Here is a 25462-nt window from a genome sequence, read left to right on the forward strand (position 1 = left end):
AGATGGTGTGGATTAACACTAGTGAAGAGGCAAGGAAACTGAGTCCAAGATGGCTTTAGCTGTTTTAAGTGTGGTTTTATTTTTAAACAAAGATCAAAGGGGAGGGGCAGCCCATCTCACTGTACAGAGAAGTGGCTTTTCTTGACTGAAGAGGGTGAGCACATGTGTTATGACCCTCTACCCTAACCGAGAAAGAAGAGGCGGGAGTGCTTAGTTCCAGGCTCCTGTGGGTAAAAGGTCCACCCTGTGAGGCCAGATCAAGGCCCCGCTCACTCGCTAGGTTTGCAGAGGTTGTGCGTGTTAGAGCACTGGACGTCTGTCCTTTTGTCCTGATAGCTAAGGACCAAGCTTGAGCTCATTGTGATCGTGTTCTGCTTCGTGAATACCGTGCAGCTCGTCTGACTTGGGAATGGGGGGCAGTGGTTAGCAAGGAATTGTACTTTCTTTTGCGGCTCCCAGAGAAAAGCAGACCCTTAGGTCTCGAATGCCTTCAGAGAGCACAGGGCTTGACCCAGGAAGGCAAGTTTGGGTCTTAGCCAGAGTAACAGGAGCCAGACCCTTGGCCTTGGCCCTAGACTACCGTGTTCGGGGCCTGAGCCTGTACTTGAGGCTGAAAGGGGCTCCAGCAGAGGCCTGTGGATTCCAGCAGACCAGATAGCCACAGTCTCTTTGGGGAGAAAGGGTGATCCTCAGCTTCATTGGAGGGCTGGCCTCTGAGACTGATCACTAGTGAACACGTTAACTTCTTGGGCCCCTTGGAGGTGAACAGTCTGCTTCTGTCCAGGTGAGCTGGAGGGCAAGCCTGGGGGACAGCATCCCTGGGTGTCCTGTAGGAACAGTGTCTGCTTAGGCTCTCTTCAGCTGAGGGACAGGACAAGGCCTTGTGGAGAGTGTGCCTTGAGTTAGACATGGAATTCAGAAGGTAGAATTTGGGTAGTTGGGCCCAGAGTTCTGAACCTGCACTATGAGAGGGTGGTAGCACAAGCCCTGGCTGGGCAGACATAGCTCGCTCTTCAACGCTTAGGATCTCTACTCGTGCGCTGTGGCCCCAAGTTTACACGCTGTCATGGAGGTCCACCCTGGGAATGATGCTGAAGGACTCAGGTTCTGCGCCTGAGCGCCAAGCTGGATGTACAAAGCTGAGCTGTGCCTGGCGCCTCCTCACGCAGACTCTCTCAGTGAGAAGGCCGTCTCTCTCTCACCTTCCTCCCTCACTGCTCTTTCTTCCTAACCTGGGCCTCCTCCTCAGCCATTCCATCACACACTGCCACCCAGCTCTGAACTCTGACCACCAGATGACCCCAGGGACCTGCTGTCTGTGAGCACCTGTGTGCTGGCAAGAGCACAAGATCCACCTGGCCCAGTTCCCCTGCAGGTCACTTGGCACTGCTTGCCCAGGTCTGCTTGCCTTGACACTGCACAGACACTTGGCTCGTGGCCATTTCAGTTGATTCATATAACTAGATCATCATGCACTTTAAAAAAAATTTTTTTTCAGCAATAGGCCCTGAAAGAGTAGGACCCCAGCAGATAGAGTGGACTTGGGGTCAGGGCCTGCAAATTACTAGCGCTTTGACCCTGGGATGAGTCCCATTGCCTCATTGAGCCTCTGTATCGTCAGCTGAACAACCGTGAATGAAAGAAAACTGATGGGGCACTAACACCAGTGTGGGGCTCTGAAGAGCAAGAAGACACTTGGAGGCCCTCCCTCCCAACAGGGTTACCTACAAACACAGCTCAAATCTGCTTAACCCTTAGAGAACACATGTGCTAACGTTACGGCTAGGACAGCAGCTGGGGAAACAGCGAGGTGGGTGCATGGGAGTAGAAGCGAGCATGTGTGGCCCAGAGAGGAAGGGGTAGGGGCTGGAGCGGATCTTCACTTGCTCAGTAGATTATTTAGTCCTGGAAGTAAGCCATGTGGCCTCATTTCACAGATTCAGCTGTCCAGCTAGAAACATTGCAAGGCTAGGGTTATGAAGCTGAGGAGCACTGGGGCAGGTACTCTAGGGTCTCTGTCCTCACTTCCTGAGCCAGTTTGGTGTTCATGGCCTGCCCATAGGTGGACTCCTAGCTCAAGTCGCTGCCCAGTCACCCCATAAGACTTTTTTCCAGAATTGTTTTGGCTGCTCTAGTCCTTTCTTTCCTTATAAACTTAACAGTCTACATGGACGTTGGTGGCTCACACCCAGCATTCCAGCACTTGCAAGGCTGAGGCAGGAGGATTGTTGTGGCTACAGTATGATACTGTCTCTGAGTTCTTTTCTGCTCCTGCCCCCTACAAGCAGCTTGTGGATGTCTACAAAGAAAAGAAAACGACTTGCTGGCATTTTTTATTAGAATTTCGTTGACTCAGTGGATCAGAAATTCTTTTTATTTCTTTTCTAGAATAACTCTTGTCTAATCCCCCCTACAAAACAAACCTCTAGCAGGAAAGAGTGAACCCCAAGGTCATCAGGCTCAGGCCAGGCTTGTGGGGGCAGTGGGGAGGCACCTCTGGCCCCCAGAGGTCACTGTGCTTTCTCTCCTGTCCCAGCCAGCCTCCTTGTGGCTAACTCTGTTGGGACATCTGGGGTTTACCATGGAGGCAGTCATCCCCAGGGCCCCTGCTTACTGCAGAGGTTTTGCTGGAAAACTGGCCTGAAAAAAGTGGTCTCTTGTCAGCTACCTTTGCTTCCTGAAGGCAAGCCCTCCCTGCTAGGCGCCTCCAGGCTCCACCTTGTAGAGGGTCTGTTGCAGTGGTTCCTAACCTGTGGGTCATGAACCCATTGGGGAAGGGGTGTCAAAGACCCTTTCACTGAGGTCATATATCAGATATTTCCTTACAGTTCATAAATAGTAGCAGTAGTCATGAAGTAGCAGTTGAAATAATTTTGTAGCTAGGTCACCACAACATGAGGAACTATATTAAAGGGTCACAGCATTAGGAAGGTTGAGAACCATTGGTCTATGAAGTAGGATAGGGGAGGCACAAAATACTGTATCTGACACAGGAGTACACCATGCCGAATGTCTAAACAAGTAAGTCCCAACAGCTTCCCAGCACCTTTGGATTCTGGTCCTTGTTGGATGCTGTGCTAGGACTCAAATCCCTGGCTTTGCTCACTCTACCATTGAACTGTATTCCCCACCCCTGGATTCAGGTCTCTAGATCCAACAGACCTCAGTGGTTTTCCCCTTGGAGTTAGTGATCCACATTAGGGAGGACACTAGGCCGCTGCTCTGCCTTCCCCAGGGTGGAAAAGGTGGTCCCCAGTTCCATGTGTGTTTGACTCTTGAAGACAGTGATCCTGCCTTGCTGAGACCCAGCCCCAGGCTAGGTGCCTTTAGTCTGGCAAATGCTTTTGCATGTCAGTCCCAGGATCCTTGCACCAAGGTGTGTCTTGGTGACCCCAAGAGCTACTCCCACCTTCAGACTACAGGTACCCTGTCACTAGGCAATGGGATGGCTCTGGTTCTCTTCTCTCACCAAAGCTACAACCTGGAAACAGCATGCACTATCCCATTTTCTGACTTAATTCTCAGGAGCAGGCTGGGAATTGGGAAGAATAAATTAAGAAAGGACTTGTTTAAGACCAGCGGTGAAGCTGACTCACCTGTGACCTGCAGTGGGCATGTGTAGGAAGAGTGTGGGAGCTTCGCTGGGGCCTTCCCTTTCTGATTGAAAAAAAAAAAAATCCTATCTTATGTGTCACGATATTCGGTGTTTTCAGAGTCGCTGAGATCTTCTGGTCTCTCCAGCTGGGTGTGGTGTATAGGTGGGGTAACCGCAGTCAGGCAGGTGAAGTCACTTGGCTAAAACCTCCCAACTGAAAGGCAGTAGGACTGACTCTGGGCCCCTCCCTGCATCCTATCTCATGCATAGGGTGGGAACAGTGAGCTCATGCAGGCTTCTGTGTCACCAGTGAGAAAATGAAGCCGCCCTGCCCTCTGCCTAGTCCCCATGTCGGACATGGTCCTGCCCCGCCCTCCTGACTTTCAGTGCTACTCCGCACAGGAACAAATCCAGACCCTGTTCCGCATCCTCTTGGTTCAGGTCAAGGGTGGACTAAAGGATGCAGCAGTCCTATAAAGAATCAGTCAGGCATCTGCAGGCCAAAGCAGCCTGCTGGGTGAGCACCACTTCCTCCCGCAGTGTTCTGTGGAGTAAGGAGCACTGGACTTTGCAGGCTTTTCCTTGTATTCCTGTTGCCTGACTCCTTTTTGGGGAGACCTGATCAAACAGATAAGGCACCAGTGACAACAGAGCAAGTGTTCAGTCCTAGCCCAGCGTGCTGAACATGCCCCTTTGTTGGACTTACTTAGATAAGAATGTGGGTGAGAGAGTACTTAAAGGAGCCTGGGTGACCCCACAACAATTGTGTCACTGACTAGGCCCACCCCAGCATGGTGGCCTCCCCATAGCTGCACAGATGAAGTTTCCCATCCACCTTCTGTGCACTGTAGCACTATCAGGACCGCGTGCTGTTGGCCGGAGTATATCCAGCTGGGAGGGGACTCAGGAAGTGTTGTCTGGACTCTCAGGTGAGAGAATAGTGACCCTCCCCATGAGGACCATCAACAGGTACCATCTTAAGGGCTTCTTGGGGGTAATCACAACTGCTCTGCTTTAGATACAATGGCTGTTATGGGAGACAGCATATCCACAATAGCTCCAACATCTGGGCTTCAAGTAGCCCTTGTGCCAGCTCTCGTCTGTGAGCCCTCTGCAAAATAAGCCCTCAACCTTATTTCTCTTCATCTTTGTCTTCGTCTTTCTCCTCCTCCTCTTCCTCCTTTTTGTTTGTTTGTTTGTTAGCTTTTTGTTTTGGGGCTGTTCTGGAACTTAGTGTTTAGTCCTAGACCAGGCTGGTCTTGAATTCAGAGATCGCCTGCCTCTGCCTCCCACATCCAGCATTATTTATTTAAATATATATGTGTATACACACACACACACACACACATACTTACACACTCTCTTGCTTTGTTTTGGGGTTTTTGAGACATTTCGTAGCCTTGGCTTGTTCTTGCTATGTAATCACAGTGACCTCAGACTCCAAGAGTCCTCTTGTGAGAACTTGTGTGTGCCATCTTACCTGGATTTAAATTTAAATTGCTGTTCAAGTATACATACAATTTTTTTAATTGTAGAAAATACAGATTAATGGGCAACTTATCGCGTCTCTCAGTACAAAAGGGCTGAGTATGTAGCTTAGTGAGCTCTTACATAGCCAAGCTGTAGTTTGATCCCAGCACTGAAAAATAAAGAGAAGGACAGATTGACACATTTGTGCATATCCTATTGTTTTATAAATGTTTATATAGAATATTTTGACTATTAATACAGAAAAACAAATTTCCTATGATGCCTTAATACTTCTAAGTACTGATTTATTTGTTAGCCCTTGATTTTAATATATCTGCTGTTTCAGAGGAACTATGAATGTATAAATGCGTGTGTCCAGGGATCAAACTCTATACTATCCTGTTAGGTAAGAAGACTCTCACTGAACAACATCTCCAACCTGTTTTTCTTTCTTTCTTTTTTTTTTTTAAGATTTATTTTTATTTTATGTGATGAAGATTTTGCCTACATGTATATATGTATATGCACCACATGCATACAGTTCCAAGAAGGTCAGACGAGGACATCAGATTCTCATAGAACTGGAGTTACAACAGTTGTGGGAGCTGGGAACCAAGCCTGGGTCCTCTGTAAGAGTGGCAAGTGTTCTTATCCACTAACCCATCTCTTGTGCCTCTTTCTAATTCTTTTTTTTTTTTTTTTTAAGATTTATTTATTTTGTATACAATGTTTTGTCTGCATGTCTGCCTACACTCCAGATGAGGGCACCAGATCTCATTACAGATGGTTATGAGCCACCATGTGGTTGCTGGGAATTGAACTCAGGATCTCTAGAAGGAAAGTCAGTGCTCCTAACCTCTGAGCCATCCATCTCTCCAGCCCTCTTTCTAATTCTTTAAATACCCGTTAGCTGTGGGCTTTCAGTGAGATGGGTAGAGAATTCAGCTAGTCAGTGAGAGAATGAGGGTGGGGTTCTGTATGGTGGTGCTCACTGGGCAGAGTCTGTCTGAACCAGTGACTAGCCTGGAATAGCTGCTGGCTCTTTATAAACCATCCTTGGGTACGGTGTGCGCACCTGTAATCCTAGCACTCAGGGGACTAAGGCAGAAGGTTGGGAGATTTCAAAGCCTGTAATTTGGGAAGACAGCTGTAGGCTGTCTCCTCTGCCTAGGAGTGACAGACACCACCACTGGCTCTTGTAAAGTTCCATTGCCTATCATGTAGCCACTTAATGTTCTGAAGGAAAGCATTAAACACCAGCGGCAGAAAACATCCCTTTGTTTCCTGTTTGCCGTGTCCATGTTCTGATCTCATCTTGTATGTCACCTGTTCTGATTTGGGGGGCCCTTTACAAGCGGCACTGTGATCACACCATCCTGAACTGGTTCCCTTCTCTGGAAGGGTGGTGATCTGCCTCCCAGCTGTTGCTTCTATTGCTTCCAGACACATCTGTGGAGGACATTTTGTTCCACTTGCCACTGTGGGTTACTGTTTGAATAGTGATCTTCCTAGGGTGGGATCGTGGGTCAAGGGTTTGGATACTCTCAGTCAGCCTTTGAGAGTACTATCTAAGATCGTTGCCTCTGCCTGTATTTCTGTGGTTCAGCAGGGTCTGTGGTCTCCAAGGCTTTGTTACTTATTTATATAGAGATGGGTGTGAGGGGGCCTTGGAGCTGGGGGTGTCTCTGTACTTTAGAGATTAAAAACGAGAGCCTTGAGGCTGGAGAGATGGTGCAGCAGGTCAACACTTGTTGCTTTTCCAGGTGACTGGAGTTCTGTCCCCAGCACTTAGGCCGAGAAACTCACAACCCTCTGTAACTTCTGCTCTCGGTGGCCAAGCGCCGTCCTCTGACTCCTGAAGACATCCTCACATACATTACATACATTTACACGCACGCACGCACACACACACACACATTCAGCGTGTGCGTGTGCACGCACATACATACACACACACAAGTTAAATTTTTTTTTTTTTTAAATGAAAGCTTTCTGTAGTCAGAATTGCTGTGTTGTCTCTGGGCATTGCTGACCTCTGGAACCCTGCAGCTCATCCTGGCTTTGCCATTCCTATTGCTATTCCTATTACTTTCTATTATTGTGAGCAGAAATTTATCCTGTTTCTTACTGGCTTCTGAGGGGAACTGGATGATCAGGGGGACCAAGGTGGCCTACTGAAGGCAGCCTTGACCTGTAAGCTTGCCATGAGGATTGGCTGACCCCGTCTTGGCCTCCTTCTACAAGAGTCATGGCAGTGAGTAAGTGTGAAGCACCCTCAGGACCTGTGGGGAGAGAAGAGGGACTAATGCCCAACGGTAGGCAGAAAGCATGGCTGCTTGTTTGCCAATGTTAAGATTGGATCAGGTACATAATCTCAAAGTTTCCTTTCATTTTTGAGTTTACAGTCTACAAAGAACATTAACCTTCTCTAACTGCTTCCTGGCACATAGGAAGCTGTGAAAATAAAACACCCTGGGGTGTTTTAGGAGTGATTTCCCTTGAATCTCCAGGCTAGCCCCTGCAACTGGCCTGGAGGAAGAGCTTGCCTTGGTCACTGAGCCTGCCTCAGCACCATTCAGATCTTCTAGATACCGGGGGAGGAGATAGGGGAAGTGGCTACAAATGCTGCCTGTTTTAGAAATGGACTCGATAGCTTGGACATTGCCCTGTGGCTTGGCCATAAAGATTTGTAGACATTACTTAGACGTAGGCCGTTGTGACCTAGCCACATTCCTACTTTGTATCTATGGGACACAGTGGCTTCTTAGCTTACTTCCTTCTGGTTGTACTCTTCCTTGGTTATTAAGTGCCTCTTAAAAAGTAAAGCTCTTCCCTAAGCACCCCATGAATTCCTTTCTCCTCATGGAGGCAGCCTAGGCTGAGTGCCAGAGCTTGTTGGGCAGAGCCTAAAGCCACATGGGTATAGCATGGCTGTACCGTGAAGGGAGGGGAACACATGTAGTGCAAAGAGGAACTCAGAGAGGAGGTGGTTAGTGTCACCTTAGGGTGGGGACATTAGGGTAAGGAGCTAGAGACCAAGGGGGTTGTTAAGGGAGACCTGAACCATGGGAAACTTAGGGAAACTTAGACTTAGGGGAAGAACCAGAACCCCTGGACCTGAGAGAGTGGAAAGGCACTGGGGTGGCCTTTTTGTCTGTAGGGAAATTATCAAGGCTCAGCTCAGGCACAGGCTGCCAAAGGAGAGGGGCCTTGTGGGAAGTTGAGTACATGCGGCGCAGGGACGTTAGAAGCTTGGGGCTCACTGGTCTCTTGCCGTGGACCTTAGACCGACTGCTGTGGACCTTCCCTGCCATGGTCCGCCATCCTGGACCAGCCTCACCTCACTCCTGCTGCCTCTTCCTTTCTTGTGTCCTGTAATCCGCTTACTTGGCTAGTTGTCTAAAGTAACCAGGTTACTGATTACTTCAGAAATTTTGGAAATTACAGAAAAGCAAGAATAGTTTTAAGAATCTCACACAGATGTAAGCATGTGATCCTGTGCATTTCCCATCCCACAGGCAGCCCTCCTTTGCAGCCGTCCTTCCCAGTGGTGATGGAATGACCGACCTCAGTACTGCAGCTGTCTGGGTACAGCTTTAGACATTGCTCTGAGGGATTCTTGCGCTTCAGCATTGGAATAGATTAAAGGAACATCAGGAAATACCTTCCCCCCACTCCTGGCTTCTAAGTTGAGAGTCACTTCTAGAGCTGGCAACTTAGCTCTCTCCATGGGTAGAGCATTGCTGGGTAGACACATCCTTCCCAGCAGGTCTATCTCTACACACCATTATCCCTTACACCATTGGCCAGTTTATAGCCTTCCTTTACTTTGCTCTTTGTGAGGTGTGTCTTGGCATTCATTCTAAAAAGGCCATAGAGAGTGTCCTCATTGTTCCTTTGGCCTTGTGACATTCTTCCATTGGTCCAGTGTGGGGATCTGAGGAAGCCTTAAGAGAATGTGTAAAGAGCCAGTGAAGCTCAGATTGTTGACATGGGTGTGACCATGGCAAGGATCAAAGCCTCAGACCCATAGGCATGGCAAAGCCTTCTCCAGGTGAGGCTGAGAGGGATAGCAGAGCTTTTCTCTGATCCCAACTGGGACTACAAATGTAGGCAGCTGTATACAAACTAGGAGCTGCAGCTCCCTCCTCCCTGGTATCTACAGCAGCCCCACCTCACTAGCTCACTGCTCCCCACCAGCTGTGCGCAATGAGCACACAGGTTCTAGGCTGTGCAGTGCGCTCATGCACAGTTCACCTTTCCCAGCTTTTCTGTGTCTGTCCTTCCTTCATTCCCTGATACCCCTAGTCAGGTCACACCCCGGTTATATGGGACATGGCAGCACAGAGCCAGGATTCATGTGACACACTTCCTCCCCTAGAAGCGGAGGTGGCTCCAGCAAGGGGCTCTAACAGGACTCTGGCTTCTTCTGTTCTCTTCAAACAGAGGCTGGCTCTCCTCTGGCCTGGCTCTCCCACACCTTTACCTTCTGCTACGTGAAAGCTGGGATTTGGGGATCACCCCACACTTCCTGTGAACTCTTGCCCTGATAATTTGTCTCAGGAGTAGGAAGGATCCATGGACCCATCTTCTCCTTTTCCTGTGCAGGTTCCAGTCCTAGGCAGCTTCATACCCAGGTCCCAGCAGAAAGGGCTGTGGTGACCAGGAAGATAAGCCCGGCTCCTACTGGCCCAGTTTCCAGAGCTCACTAACTGGTAGCAAGCTGGTGGAGACTAGGCAAACGGGAGCCGCGCTCCGGTAGAAAGGGGAAAGAGGCCCTTTGATTGTCCTCAGCTACTAGGAAAGTGTCCTGGTGACCCTGCTACCCTGTGGGCAACACAAAGACCATTTTCTGTCTGCTGCGTTCGCCAGCTGGGAAGGATACTAAGAGGCCTCAGCAGGCCAGGCCTGTGTGTGCTGGGTGGCCTGTTGCCAGCTGCGTACAAGGCTTTGTCCCTTGTGCTGTGGGTCTCCTTTGTTTTCGTCCCGCCAGGTGGAGCTCTCAGGGCCAAAGAGCTTCTGAGCAGAGGCATGGAGGTGAGATGTCTGTTCTAGAGGACTCTGCTGTCGTCAGTTAGGGTGACTTCAGCCTTTCACACCCGACCTCTGCAGAGATGGGTGACCTGGGCATCCACGTGGATACTAATGGTTTTCCATGTCTCAAAAGCATCAAAACCAAGATTTGGGCCCAGGTCACACTATTAAGATCCAGGACTAGACCCCCCCCCCTTTCCCCAGCAGCTACTTATTCTACAGAGGGGCAAGGGAGTCAGAACCAGCAGTTGGCTCCCATGATCCCCAGAAGAATGGCCTCCCCGTGTGAGCGCAGGCAGCTCAGCATTTCCTGGCCCACTAAGAAAGTGGTAGGTGGTGGCTCGCCTTGCTAATCTGGCGGGCACGTGGTCCCACCACATCCAGTCTTTAGAAAGAAGGCTGCTCAGCTGTCAAAGGAACTTGCTTTTGGAGAGCCTGGTCTGGCATTTTACCTGTTGTCCCTTTTCTGTCATCTACTCTGTTAATGTAGTCTACACCCCCCCCTTTTGTGTGTGTGTGTGTGTGTGTGTGTGTGTGTGTGTGTGTCTTTCCTAGGGAAGACAGCATGCTTTCTTAACAAGTGTCCTAAAAAGTAGTTTATTAAAATTTAGTAGTTGTCTTCTATTTCCTGTCCCATGTAAGCCTCAGGACATTCAGGTACCATGCCCTTTGGACTAGCCTCTTGTATTATATTTTATTTGTTTGTTTGAGATAGAATCTCACTTTGTAGCCCAGGCTAGCCTTGAACCCACAATCCATCTTCCTCTTACTAAGTCCTGGGATTATAGGTGAACAAGATCACACCTGCTTTATATTTTAATTTTGCTTTGCTTTGCTCTACTTTGGCAGGGTGGGGGTTGTTTGTTCCGTTTAAGAAAGGGGTCTTGCTGTATTGCTGAGACTTGCTAGAATTCATCTTCCCACCTCAGCCTGCTAAATGTTGAGATTGCAGGCCTGCACCTCCACGCCCACACTTCATTGCCTGTATTTCTGTTCCTCCTTGTTCTCAGTGAACCGTGGGTGTTATGCACAGCAATTCTGGAGTCATCTGAGGTTCTGGATTGCTCCTTTTCCTCTGGAGAGAATTTATGTCCTTCTCACCAGCAGCTGCTCTAGCAGTTCCCTGACCCACCCTTTGGAGACCAGCGGAGTTCCAGTTCCATTGCACGCTCTGCTGAGGGGAGACCTACCTGCCCTGGTGTCTTTCAGGTTGCTTCTAGCTCTGGCAGAGTCATGTGCTGCAGGTCCACCCATTCTTAAGATGGGGTCACAATGAAAAGCCCACCCAGGGCTTTGCCAGGGCCCTGCTCGTCCTTGGCCCCACTACATTCTTCTGTCTCCCACCTGAGATTGCAGCAGGAAGCTCATCTTTGCAGACCCCACTTAAGAGATGCCCTTGTCCTGCAGTTCTTTTTTTTTTTTTTGGGGGGGGGGTTTCCGAGACAGGGTTTCTCTGTGGCTTTGGAGCCTGTCCTGGAACTAGCTCTTGTAGACCAGGCTGGTCTCGAACTCACAGAGATCCGCCTGCCTCTGCCTCCCGAGTGCTGGGATTAAAGGCATGCGCCACCATCGCCCGGCTTGTCCTGCAGTTCTTATCTCTGCCTGTAGCTCCTGCAATCCTGTCACCTTGGCGCTTCTCCAAGGCCAGTCAGTAGATGTTTAAACTGGGTCTCCAGTCAGGTTTGTTAAGTTGTTTGTGGAAAAGGGAATTAAATCTTAGAAAAGTCTCCAGCACAACCCAGTGCTCCTTCCCCAAGACTCCTGCCCTTGGCAGTGGACCAGGGCAGCTAGTCAGTCTGCCTAAAGAGGGCCTCTTCCTTTGCCCTCAGAGTGAGTCAGGTGAGGGCTTGAACCCAGCTTGATGGAGCCAGGCACACAGCACAGCCTCCATAGTCATTGACGTGGAATCCGAGGCCCCGAATGGGTCCTCTCGCAGTGAAGGCCTAGATTGACTGCTCTCGAGTGGTGCACATCCACACACTCAGGGCTTACTCCATGAGTGGAGCTGGGAAGTAGGCACGGGGCTGCAGCTCTCTTTCTGCTGTGACTTTTCCCTCCTGTCCTGGGCCCCCCATCATCCCAGAGACCTCCTGAAGACCTGGGGCTGCAGATGGAGCTTCTTGCTGTAGACTCCCTTCTTCTGACTAATCATGGAACCTGGACCTAGTTGTGGGGTTTGGGGTTTTTGTTTCCTTCCTTTCAGTAATCCCTGCCATTTTCTTCCCACACCCAGTTTCTCTTCCTCTTTTTCCCCACTCCATAGTGAACTAAAGCCATGGTAGCAAATAGGCTCCGCTCTCTCACTGTGTGCCTCAGTGACCTGCTGCTTACCGCAGGCTTGAGCAGGCATAGGGAACAGGGACAGGGTACCCCTGCGAGTGTGGGACGGGCCATGTGGGTACTGGTACTCCCCAGGGGCCTTGGCAGGAGGGAGGAAGTGGTATGTTGGTATGTGAGCTGGGAGCAGGGCACAGGTGAAGCTCCAAGTTCACAGCGTTGTCCTTAGTTGTGTGACCACAGGTGTCATGCTCCTCACTGTAGAATGGCTTGCCCTTTCTGGGACCTAGGCAGAGGTCTCACAGTTGGAAGGCTGTCTGAAAACCCAGAACTTTCTGTGGGGCCAGAGTTCAAGGCCCCACAATAGAGTGGGGAAAACAGGAGTTACTTCTGTGCCTCTCTGGCCTAGGGGTCTGTCTGCTATCTACATCTCCCCATCACTAAGCTCGGAGGCCCCATTGGAATTCTCACCTTGCTGTCCTGTGGGGTAGCCAGGGCCCCCTCTTCCTAGGGACAGTACTCTGTATGTGATTGGGGTTTGATGAGCTGCTGAACTGGGAGGTGGCCTGCAGAGAGATAAAAGGCCTGGGTTTGGGCTCCTGCTGGGTGATTCTGGCCCCTGAGACTCCACACCCCTAGGTTTGGGTTTCCCTAACTGCATTCAAAAGACCTTTCAGGGCATGAGCTTCGTAAGTCTCACCAGCATGCAAAGTGAACCATGGCTTCCCAGCCTTGTGTATGTTGTGCCTGTCCCCATGGCATTTGTGGGCCACTGTCATCAAGTATGGAGGGATCAACCTAGTGTCTTCTGCAGTCTGGTCCCATCCACTGTAGCCTCAGGCCCAGAAGCCACCCCTGGAATCTTTGTCTATCATACTGCCTTTGTTTGGCGCACACACGCATATTTAGGTCACTCAGCCACACGCCCTTGGCCCAGTACACACAAGACCCTTTTCCACTAAAGGTGCTAGACTATGTGACATACCCTGGCTCCAGGACACGAAGGCTCTGCCAAAGATGGCTGGGCTTGCAGCACTAGTGTGGAAGGCTCTCTCTTTTAGGAGTGACTCAACCCACGAGCTTTGGCATAGCCTTGTTCTCAGATGTGCAGTCACTGCTGTGTGACCTCAGGACAATGCCATAGTCTCTGACCCTTAGCCCCCATAACTGTTGAATGGTAATTTCAACGAGTAGTTCAGGAGATACTAGTGAATGTTCCCAGTCATCCTGGCCCCAGCTCCTGGAATATGGGGGGGTGGCTGATGCTTAAGTTCTGTTCCTCCCTTCACTCGGCCCTCTCTAGATAAATAGGAGGAGCACTGGAACTTGTAAGCTGTGGGAAGCAAATGAGCAGCACCCACCCCACCCACCGCTGTGCTCCACTCTCACAGGGGTCTCAGGCTTCGCAACTATGTCCCGGAGGATGAGGACCTGAAGAAGAGGAGGGTCCCCCAGGCCAAACCAGTTGCAGGTATGTGGGCTGCCCTTTCCTCCCTCTGTCTCGTCAACCTCAGAGAAGGGCTGCCTGTCCCGGAGACAGGGCTCCTGGGACACTCGCAAACCTCCGGCCCACAAAGGGGCCATGAGGGCAGGAAAGAGGCCCTTGCACTTCCCATCCCGGAGGGTTGACGAGTAGAAGTGACCTGGGGTCCTTGGGCAGCAGCGCAAGGTGGTGAGTCCTGTGCCCCTGGGGAGAGGGGCAGAATAAGATACCCCAAAAGAAGCTGGTTAGACACTTGAACAGCCAGCAGCAGCACAAAGGCCAGCGAGGGGCTCAGCTCAGGTTTTGCCGCTGCCATAATGCAGGGTGAGAGCCTGGTCACAGCAGCAGAATCCTCCTTTGTCCTGAAGCCTCTGCTTTGTGTCTGGTTGTTTTAAGACAGGCTCTCACGTGGAGCTCACAGATCCACCTCATCAGAAACTCAGATGTTTCCATTTGTTTCTTGCTGGTCCACTCCTCACCCGGCAGAGCGGTGGCAGGGTGTGAGAGGGATGAGGAACTGCCCCTTCCCTCCGCCAGGAGGCCACCCAGGAGGACTTCTGTCTGGCAGGAGAACGAAGGGACAGAAGGACATGTCCTTGGTGACAGGGCTGAAGGCAACCCAGAGCCGGTGGTTGTTAGTGTTTCTGACATCTGTCCTCAGGAGCCACCCAGAGTGACCACCAATGACTTGGTGGAGGCAGGAGGTGCCTGTCAGTGAGTCCGAGGTGGGATGGGAAGAGAGGCCACCAGACCCTGGCCAGGAGGGACCCAGAGGAAACCCTTATAGCCTTCACTTTTAATGCCACACTTCCCGTGTACACAGGAACCTCCCATTCCACTGTTGGGAATCTGAGTTCTGGACCTTGTCCATTTCAGCTGTAGGCCACTGCTGTCCCTTTCTGGGCCGTGAGGTCTGCCTTCAGCCTGGGAAACCAGATCTCTTCTAGAGTTGGGACTGAGTGGGGGCCTAGGAGAGAGGGAAGAACAAGAAACTGGGGTTCTTCCCCCTCCCTGGGGCCACTTAGGCTGATCACTGCCGAACAGCAGTTCCTTTCCAGCAGATCTGTGTTGTTCTTGCACCCTCTAGTGGAAGAGAAGGTGAAGGAGCAACTAGAGGCTGCCAAGCCAGAGCCTGTCATTGAGGAAGTGGTGAGTACCTGGGTGGGCCCCTCCCTGGCTGTGTAGCTTCCTCCTCTAGATGTCTCTGTTCCCACCCTGCTTCCTTCCTTGCCCGTCTTTATTTTTCCACCTCTGTGCCTTGTCTCTCCACTCCCCTGAGGGTGGGCCTTGATCCTGATGAGTTGTCTCCTGTTTCCCTAGGATCTGGCTAACCTGGCACCCCGGAAACCTGATTGGTAAGTGTTATCCATGCAGGCTCTTTGGGGGCTGGTGGTGCTTGTTGCATGTCATAGGCCCCTACTGGGAGGACAGCCAAGGACAGGCAAGGGGACAAGCAGTGCAGGCCTAGATCTGTGCAAGTCAGACGTACGGGCTAAGCAGAGCATGACTCATGGCAGAGGGGAAGTGCCACAGAGGGGCCCGCAGTATGCACGCAGCTGTCCCTTCAAGCCTTCTGCAGAGGTGGAAACTCACCTGCTCTGGGGGCCCTGTCTGAGCAGTGCATGCTTGTGCTCAGGAGAAGAACACAGTGAAAATGGATGGACAAGCAGACATGGGTTTATGTCTCTGTTTTGACTGTAAAATAGGGTACCCAATCGCTTCAGGTCTAGAAGCCTGCAAGGTGTAGGTGGATTTTTCTTTGGGTTGTCAGCTCCCAAAAAATGACATGGAAGTTTATTATTAATTATGAAAGCTTGGCCTTAGCTTAGGCTTCTTTCTTACTAGCTCTTACAATTTAGATTAACCCATTTCTACTAATCTATATGCTGTCATGTGGCTCGTGACTTTTACATCTCCTCCTGCACATCCTACTTCCTTTGTTCTTCTTCCCTGAGACCTCTCTGTCCCCAGCAGTCCCGCCTAACCTCTTCCGGTCTAACTATTGGCCATTCAGCTCTTCGTGAAACCAGCCAGAGTGACACATCTTCACACAGTGGAAAGGAACATTCTGCAATATTTCCCCCTTTTTGTCTAAAAGAAAAGGTTTTAACTCAAGCATAATAAAACTATAAACAGTAAGAACAATTATCAGGTAAGAATTACATTTTAATTGTAATTAGTGTCCAATCCATTTGTATTTGGCAAATTCAGAGAAAATACTCCATTATCTATCCTCTCTTGATGAGTCCAAAGTTTTGTACCCAATTTACTTTCTATCATGACTAAGGGACACTATAACTATCTGATAATCCCATCAAAGACCCAAGACCCCTAAATGATGACAAACATCCATAATCCACCAAATGACCAATAACAACCCACTCTGCCTTTTGAGAAGGTGAGTTGTGTTCTCTAGACTGCTTCCTGTTTCTGTGGGTGACAGCATCTTTAGGGAACCTGAGAAAGTTGAGATAATGGTCAGGACCTGGGAAAACTAGCCATAACATTTGTTGTCCAGTCTCTGTGCAATGGGAAAGTGCAAGGCTTACCTGAAGTCCTGGCTGGAGTAGTCTGTGAGAGGCTGGACCACCTCAGCCAGCATCCTTGAAGCTATAGAACTCTGAGGAAACTGCAACAGAGGCACTCTGAGAAGGTGGTTCAGTTGGGCCACCCTTTTCTTGTTTTTTGTTTGTTTGTTTTTTTGAGACAGGGTTTCTCTGTAGCTTTGGAGTCTGTCCTGGAACTAGTTCTTGTAGACCAGGCTGGCCTCGAACTCCCAGAGATCCACCTGTCTCTGCCTCCCGAGTGCCGGGATTAAAGGCGTGCATCACCACTGCCCAGCGGGCCACCCCTTTTCATTGGTGTCTGGTCCCCTTGCTCTGAAAACACACAAACTTTCAAGCACATATCTGGGCCATCAGCTCAAAAATATGACCTAGAGACTTATTATTAATTATGGAAGCTTGGCCTTAGCCTAGGCTTGTTTTTAACTAGGTCTTATAATTAAATTAACCCATTTCTGTTAATCTACATGCTGTCACGTTTCTCCTGGCTTTAACCTCTCCTGCATGTCCTGCTTCCTATGTGCCTGGCTGGCGGCTCTGCCTTTCTTCTTCCCTGAGACCTCTCTGTCCCCAGAAGTCCACCTAGCCTCTTCCTGAATGGCTATTGGCCATTCAGCTCTTTATTAAACCAGTCACAGTGACACATCTTCACACAGTGTAAAGGAACTTTACACAACAGCAAGGCCCTCCGACTGAGCTGAGAAAGGGAGGGAGGTGCTGTAGACTGTAGCATGTGTCTCTGTGCCTCGGGCCAGCGGTCAACGCTGTTCTCTTTGCCTGCAGATTCATGTAGATATAGCACCTACTACAGCGCTTTAATTTGATGAAAGAGGCATGAGGTGTGTGTTGTAGGAACCAGAGAACTCAGGCTGAATTCATGGGCACATCTGGAAGCCCCAGGAGTGGGAGGGTGGCTGTGGCAGTAGACGGAACAGGGCTGGCAGCTGGCTCGGCAAGTTGCTCCCTGATGCTGACTTAGGGGACATAGCAGGCTGTTTTGTCTCAGCCCTCTACCTCAGCTGGGTTTGTAGTGCACATTCCCTTAGCTTAGTTATTAGCTCAGTGGACCCAGAAAGAATGGTGGCTCTTGAGGACCCAGAAGAGCAGAGAAGTCCATCTTCCCAGGGCAGCCCCTCAGACATCTGAGGATATGACTATTGAAGCATTGCAGGAAGATCCCAGGGCCACACATGCAAGCCCTTAGCTTCCCAATTCCCCTCTTCCCTGTTCCAGGGATCTCAAGAGAGATGTGGCCAAGAAGCTGGAGAAGCTAGAAAAGCGGACCCAGAGAGCCATCGCAGAGCTGATCCGTAAGCACTGGCCCACGGGGTCCTGCCCCCAGGTGGTGACTTAGCACAGAACCTCTTAATGCTTGTTCACTCCCCATTCAGGTGAACGCCTCAAAGGCCAAGAAGACAGCCTGGCTTCTGCAGTGGACGCCACCACTGGACAAGAGGCCTGTGACTCTGACTGAGGTGTTCTCCATGTCCCATCTGCCCAGCACCCATGTCCTGCGGGAAGATGGTCTTAGCCAGGGGTGGGTTTAGGCTGGCCAGCACTTCCGGGTCTCAAGAACTAAGCTAGCCCAGTCAAGTCTCAACCTCTTTGAGATGAGGCCAGCTCGTCCCCAGGGCATCCACCACTGTGAGTTTTCAGAGCTGAGGTCTGTACATATGTGTGTATATTGAGCTTTTTTTTTAGCTTCTGGAAATAGAGACAAGTAAACTCCCATGTGGTGGAGGCCTGTCGTCATTTCCTGTTTGCTAGGTTCTCTGGGTTTGAACTCTTAGAATGCAGAGGTGATGCTCAATGTGCTTCTTACCCCTGGGTTGGGCCAGCTTTGTTGAGGCTGGAGGTGTGGGTAGGGGCCAGGGCTGGCCTGCTGGCTCCAAGTCTCTAGTCAGAGTCAGCAATGGTCATCTCAGAACTCTTGGGTCTTCTTAGGACCTCCCAGACCTCCCCCACACCGCCCTAAGCCTTGCAGTAATGTATAGGAATGCTGGAGAGACTCCCATAGAGGTCATCTGGACCCTCCCTGTGTGAGAGGGAAGAGGGTGGGCTCCCACAGATTTCCACATAGAACCACTGATGACTTGAGGCCACCACACTGCTTCCCCTGATTCTTCCCTGCTCCCAGCAGTGCAGCTCTTTCCTCTTCCAGTCAGAGCTCTAGGTTCCCTGACAGGAGTTCATTCTTTGTAATCCCCGCATTTAAGAGTCTGGGGCAGGAGTTAAAAGACTGCCAGGGCTACACGGAGGGGCCCCAGCTTAGAAAAAAAGAGTCTGTGGGTGTGCACTTCCGTTGTCAGTGTTGGCTTAGTGTGCACAAAGCCCTGGATTCACTGCGGTTACCACGTGAAGCAGGGGTACGTAACACCCTGCACGTGGATGGAGAGCAAGAGGATTGATTGGTTCAGTGTCATCCTCAGCTTCAGAGTGAGTACAGGGCCATCTGGACTATATGAGACTGTCTCAGAAGAGGGAGGAGGAAGAGGCAGTAAGATGGCTCCACAGGTAGAGGAACTTCCCACTGAACCTGATGACCCAGAACCCTATTATGGAGTTGATTCTCCTGCTAATCGTCCTCTGACATCTAAGCTTACAAGGGCATGCAGCTGCTGCTGGTGTGTGTGTGTGTGGGGGGGAGATGTTCCAGAATGCATGGCACACACAAATCTCATTTTAAAAATTTTGGTTTATTGAGACTGAGTTTCTCTGTATAGCCTTGGCTATCCTGGTATTTGCTCTGTAGACCAGGCTGGCCTCCAACTCAGATCCACCTGCTTCTGCCTCCCAAGTGCTGGGACTAAAGGTGTGTGCCACCATGTCCAATCCTCATTTAAAAAATGTAAAGTGTAGTACCCAAAAGAGTGGCCAATAATCCAGCAGTGGGTAGACTGGAATTCATCTTTTGGTGTTTTGCCTGCATCTATGCCTGGTTCCCATGGAAGCCAGAAGAGGGCAGCAGACCCTTGGAACTGGAGTTACAGGTTATAAGCAAAGGGAGATTTTTAAAATTTGTATTTATTTTTATTTTCTGTGCATTGGTGTTTAGCCTGCATGTATGTTTTATGTGAGAGTGGAACGGTAGTTACAGACAGCAGCAAGCTACCATCTGGGTGCTGGAAATTGAACCCGGGCCTCTGGAAGAGCAGTCACTATTCTTAACCGCTGACCATCTCTCCAGCCTTGCAAAGGGAGATGTATAGTCGAGGAAGCTGAAACAGTAGCCCTAAAATGAGTCTGTTTTATTATCAGAGAAATAAGGGGGCCCACCCCCTATAACTCAACAAGAATTAGATGTAAAAACTAATTAGAAATCTTGAAAATTTTTCTCAGAATGATATTACACACCTGTAATCCCAGGTCTCTTAGATTGAGGCAAGACATTGAGGCCAGTTTGGGCTTTAGGGAGATGGTGTCTCAGAAGAGAAAAGCCTTACGCCGGATTGAAAGAAAAGGGACCTGCAGAGCTCTGACGAGCACAGGATCTGCAAAGAGCAGCGGCAATGGCTGGAGTAACCAGCGCAATGGAGACTTGCAAGCACAAGTGTACTTAGCTAGCTGGGGTGCTGGGTGTGCACACGGTCGTGGCGGATAATGAGACCGCTTCCAAAAGTTGCCTGTGTTTACTCTGACCCTTAGTGTCCTGGTGAACTTTTACATGTCTACACCAGGAGACAGGCCAGGAATGTTCACAGAAACATAACACATGCATGCACACTTGAAGCCATCAGGGATGTGAGTCCCTTTTGTGTGACCTCCCCCAGCCCCCTGCTTTACTTTCTCGTAGTGGCATCTGCGCTCACCTCAAGTCCCATCCACCACACTCTTTTACTTCTCGTTGGTCATTAATGTATCAGGGCTCCTGCAAGCTGCAGGGATGTCAGGAGGCGAGGGTCATGAGGGTGATTTAAGCTAGGCACTTTGCCCATGACTGAAAGGAAGGCAGCCAGCAGTGCTTGCTCCGGGATGTGGGAGAAACAGCAAATAAACTGGCGTCTTTTGGAAAGATCAGTAAGGCTGACTGTTGAGCAAGACTGACAAGACATTTTAAGTACCAGGAATGAGAGTGTCATAATTCATAGGCATCAAAGTGCAAAAGTATATTACATACTTAAAAGTCTAACCAAGGGCTGGTGCGATGGTTCAGAGAGCAAAAGCACACAGAGGTGGAAGAACCGACTCCACAAAGTTGGCATCTGGCATGTGCACCCCCAGTGCACACACACGAGATGAAGGCTTTTTTTTTTTAAACATATGTTTCTTTTTTGCCTGCACATTTATCTCTGCACCACATATGTGCCTGGTATGACACGGCCAGGAGAAGGTATCAGATCCACTGGAGTTACAGGTGGTTGTGAGCCCCAATGCGGGTGCTGAAAATTGAACTGGGTCTTGTGAAAGAACAGCTTAACCACTAGCCATCTTTCCAGCCCCTAAGATTTATTTAAAAACAGAACAAAAGCCTTGTTTAGTGGCTCATACCAATAGTCTCATCACTCCGGAGGGAAGCTAAGGCAGAAAGATTGCTGTGAGTTCAAGGCCAGCCAGGACTATACATGAGCTCTAAGTCAGCCTGAGCTAGTGTAAAACCTTGTCTCACAGGGAGAGTGGGGGGATAATGGAACCATTGAGTGCTCAGCAGCTGAAGGTGGTTGCCATCAATCCTGACAACCTGGCCTTACCCTGGGGACCCACATGGTAGAAGAGAACTGACTCCCTCCCAATAGTTTGTCCTCTGACCGCCACATACTCTCATGGCACACCAGAGCACTTACACACACACACACACACACACACACACACACACTAAAAAATTACAAAAGCTAAAGACCACTTTTCCCAGATCCTCCAGTGCCCCACAAGAAGCTTCGCTGCCAAGAAGAAACAGAAAGGATACTTCATGTCACCAGGGCTTGTAATTCTCCAGTTCCTCACATGGCCACTGGGTGGCAGCAGGAGACACCAGACTGGCTGCCTAAAGCATCTTTGCACCGCCTGTTCTCCCTGTGGCCACCAACAAAGCAGGACACGCCACCACATGAAGCACTCCTTCCTTTCCCATGGGCCTGTGTCCCCTGTTAAGTAGCTGGGTGTCAGAGATGATCTAGACTGGGATTCAGGTAATCTGAACCCAGAACAATGGTGACCATGTCCTGGGGAAGACAGGTCCCAGGGACCAAGCAGGTCAGTCTAAGAAGTCTTCAAGTGTCCCTAACGACAAATTCAGCCCTGCCAGGCCCACCCATCTGCTTCTCCTTGAGCTGGGGAGTCAACTTCATGTATGGTGTTGTGTGTGTGTTTGAGCCCTGGAGATAGGCACTTTCCGAAAACCTGACTGGGGAAGGGCATCTTGCCCGTGTACAGACTGACTTGGCATCCTCTCACCTTTGCTTGAACACACTGCTTACTGTTAACCCAGTGGAGCAGTGAGCTTGCCTACCAGATGGCTCTTAGTTGGCAGAACTAGGCAGTCCACAGAGTATGTGGGAGGACATGCTGGATCCCGGGCTATTCCTCTAGTCTCAGACCTGGCCTTGGGTTCACGCAGCTGTGGACAGACGGGGTATCCGAGCTGAGTTTCCTAGCCAGCCTGCCTCTTCCGTATGTATTTCTGGTTTTCTTTAAAAGTTCCCACTACTCAGGCCTTCAGTGGGCACTGAGACAGAAATAAACCCCACAAGGCATCCCAGCCAGAAGCTGGGAATCCGATTCTCCCTCAAAGGGCGGAAGAGGCCCCTGTGCAGAGTATGCCAGACCACAGTGGCCCACACACTCCACATGGCCATGAATATGCCCCCCCTCCATGCACACACACACATGCATAGCCTTACATACATTTCCCACACACACTGGCGTCATACATGTACATATATAAGCCTTCATGCACATGCAAGCATTCAGGTTTGCCTCACATAGAAGGACCCATACTTTTTGTAGGTTTGTCGTATGCACACATACACTCAGGCACACACTTCCTAAAAGCCTAACATCTAGTAGTGACCACACACTCTGGGTCCCAAACCCAGCCATTTTCAAGGTAATGATGGGCAAGAGAAGCAAGGCTGAAGAGGCTGAAGGAGGAGGCTGGCCCAATGCAGCTTAGGAGGAGAGTGGCCTCATGGGAATCCTGGTCTAGGTCTGCCAGGGCTTCTGAATTTTTAAGAGAAGCTGGAAAGCTGAATTTTTATGTGAAATACCCTGATTTTTAAATGTTGGCTCAAGATGTTGAAAATACTGGGAGAGCCAAACCAAACATGTCTAAGAGCCAAATTCCACCCACAGGCGGCATTCGCAGACCACGGGTGTACACACAAACACACACACACACACAAAGATCACACGTACACAGACATGCATACAAACAAAAAGTCACTGGTACAGTCTCCTAGATGCTCCAGAAGACACAGACATGTACAAAGACACACAGAAACATGATATAAATATACACTGGCACACATTCAAACACAGAGGTATACGTGCCAATAGAACCACAAGCAGACACAAGTACAAATAAATACACAAGTTCGCGCAGACCTACAAATATACATAGAGATCCATGCACAATGCAGCCTTCTATCATAGTGGTCTTGCTGTGGCACACAGTGTGGCATCATGGCCTTTGGACAAAAACTACTGTGTGGTCCACACCATTACCCTTTAACTCAAATGCTGAAGAGTCTGGGTCAGGTTGACTTGGATGAACAAGTGCTTCATATGACTGGCAGAGGTGTACTGGCAAAGGCCTCCTCCGTCTGGCCTTTACAGGAAGTGATTGGATCCACAGACATTGATGAAGGGGTGGGTCTAGGCTGGCCGAGAACCTATCCTCCAGCCTGGCCTTAATGCTTCCCCTGCCTACATGACAGTGAAGTTGAAACAGGAAGCTGTGAATGATTCCCCCTTGCATCCTGAAAGGTTGCCTGTTTGCCCATGGCAGGAAGATGAGAACCCTGTCCAGGTAGCTGAAAGTTAGCCTGGGGACAGACTTTCCTGGGGTCAGGAGAACTGAGCAGGGCCTGACCTCCAAGGAGCCGAGGCTCACAAAGGGTAGTAGGTGGCCCAGGGTAACACAGTATGCACACAGCCAGCCAGGGCCCAGGCCCCTGCTGGACTCCATAGCCCCTTTTCCCCTCTGCCTCTCTTGGCCAGTGGGACCAGCCCCACCAAACCAAGGGTTATTTAGGTTTACTGGGGTAGCTTCAGGCTGGGATCGTTCTGTGGTTGCCGAGAAGGCATCAAGGACCAGGAGAGAGCAGGACCCAACCTGGTTGTGCTGAAGTCACACCGCAAGCCCCATATCCCTGTTCCCCAGAGCCAGTGATCTCTCAGGATCCTGGGTCAGGACTGTCGCTTCCCAGATAGTCAGCAGGACTGAGTTCCCTCAGACCCTGGACAGGGTCAATCCCTCTTGAACCTCCAGAGAACTCAGCACCCTCCCCTGGTCTATCCCTCTGTCACCTCCTGGGGGTGAGGACTGGAAACTGGACTACTACGGCCTGCCCACTGCAGCCTGCAGGCCAAGGGTGCGCAGCAATAGAATTTGTAGTCCCATGATTCCATTCTGAACTTCCCTCAGAGTGGACCTAACTCCTTTTTGTTGTTGTTTTGTTTTTCGAGACCAGGTTTCTCTGTAGCTTTGGAGCCTGTCCTGAAGTTAGCTCTTATAGCCTTGAACTCACAGAGATCCGCCTGCCTTTGTCTCCCGTGGGCTGGAATTAAAGGCATGCGCCACCACTGCCCTGTAATTGCTCAGGATCTTAGCAATGCTCTCCTAGCTGGTGCTGAGGAGATGGGACCCACAGAGAGGTAGAACCTCTTGGCAGGCTCCAGGCAGGTGAGAGTTGGACCTGGCCCCCACGCTGACCAGGTCTGGAGTCCAGTGGATTCTGTGAGGTACCTGGATAACAGACTATGGAAGCAGTGGACAGGGGTCTCCTGATGCCCTCCTCCTTGTCTACTCACTGACTAGCCCTGGTTCTGTTTATGTGTTCCTTGTGGCTTGGCTGGGCTGCGGGGCCTTGCAGGGAGAAATAACCACCTGGCTCCAGTGGCTGTTCAAGACAAACAGGGCCCTGACCATCTGCCAGGCCCACTGAGGGCTCCCACGTCTGCCAACACCTGGACAGTCCAGGTGGGACTTGGGGGCCTCTGAGTGAGGGCCAGCCTAGGGCCAGAGGTTCCCAGTCCAGAGTCAGAGAACTGGTCTTAGGCTGATGTGCGGGGGCCAGTTCTGTCCTAGACATCCAGCCGGGGTAAGTGCTACTCAGCCTAAGGGTAAAGCAGCCATTCCTGTCCTGGGTACAAATATCCTGAGGAGGAGACCAGGTTCTGCTGAAGAGGTGTCAGCTGAATGTGGGCGGTCTGGTGTGACCTGGGTGCATAACGCAAGATGGAATCTTAGGGCATCCAACCCCTTTATAAAGGAAAACGGCAGCCCTATCTTGGGGACCCAAATGAAGATAACCAAGTGGGGAAGGTAACAGCTTGGCCAGGGGGTGCTACCCGGATGTTTTCAGGTAACTGGGCCCAATGGCCTTCTGACAGTGGCCCAATATCCAGATGGCGTCTAGACTCGGTAGACAGAGTAAGTAGCCTTGAAGGCTCTCAGTCTGGAAGTCCTGGAACTCGGAGCTGAGACGACAGGCTAGTGTGGACCCTGTACAGAGGTGACACAAACCCCAGCAAGGGGAATGAGGTCTTGTCCTGCTGAGGACTCCTTCCCCAGCCAGTGCGTCATCCAGGGTCTCTGGTGGTGCTATCACTATCTTCTGACCTGCTCTCCTGCCTCCTCAGACCTTAGGTTCTCCTAGAATGTCAAGTGACTCCAACTCAGCCTGGCTCAGCAGCCCTTGCGGACCCGGCCTGTGCGTCACCATCCACATTATACCATGCTCCTCTAGAAGCCTTGGATGGTCATGTGACCTGCTGGCCATCAAGAACGGCAGATGGGCTTAGCCTAGGAATGCTCAGTTAAATGCCCACACCGCCCAGTGCTTGAGTTGGCCTGGGGCAGACGGGGGGGGGGGGGGGGGG

At 50.5% G+C, this 25462-nt stretch overlaps 1 protein-coding gene across 1 annotated transcript in view; it reads left to right on the forward strand.

Annotated features, from left to right (window-relative positions):
• Nucleotides 1-18152, forward strand: part of Ccdc12 (coiled-coil domain containing 12) — a 57225-nt gene extending 39073 nt beyond the window's left edge. The window contains exons 4-8 of the mRNA XM_050139264.1: nt 13768-13847; nt 14947-15008; nt 15180-15214; nt 17657-17733; nt 17815-18152. Coding sequence (XP_049995221.1) covers nt 13768-13847; nt 14947-15008; nt 15180-15214; nt 17657-17733; nt 17815-17897 — 337 coding nt within the window. The 3' untranslated portion in view covers nt 17898-18152. The remainder of the gene's footprint in view (nt 1-13767; nt 13848-14946; nt 15009-15179; nt 15215-17656; nt 17734-17814) is intronic.
• The last annotated feature ends 7310 nt before the right edge of the window (nt 18153-25462 follow it).

Source organism: Alexandromys fortis, unplaced genomic scaffold, assembly GCF_014885135.2.
Source record: "Alexandromys fortis isolate MF-2015 unplaced genomic scaffold, M_Fortis_MF-2015_v1.1 scaffold_36, whole genome shotgun sequence".
Classification (NCBI taxonomy): Eukaryota; Metazoa; Chordata; class Mammalia; order Rodentia; family Cricetidae; genus Alexandromys; species Alexandromys fortis.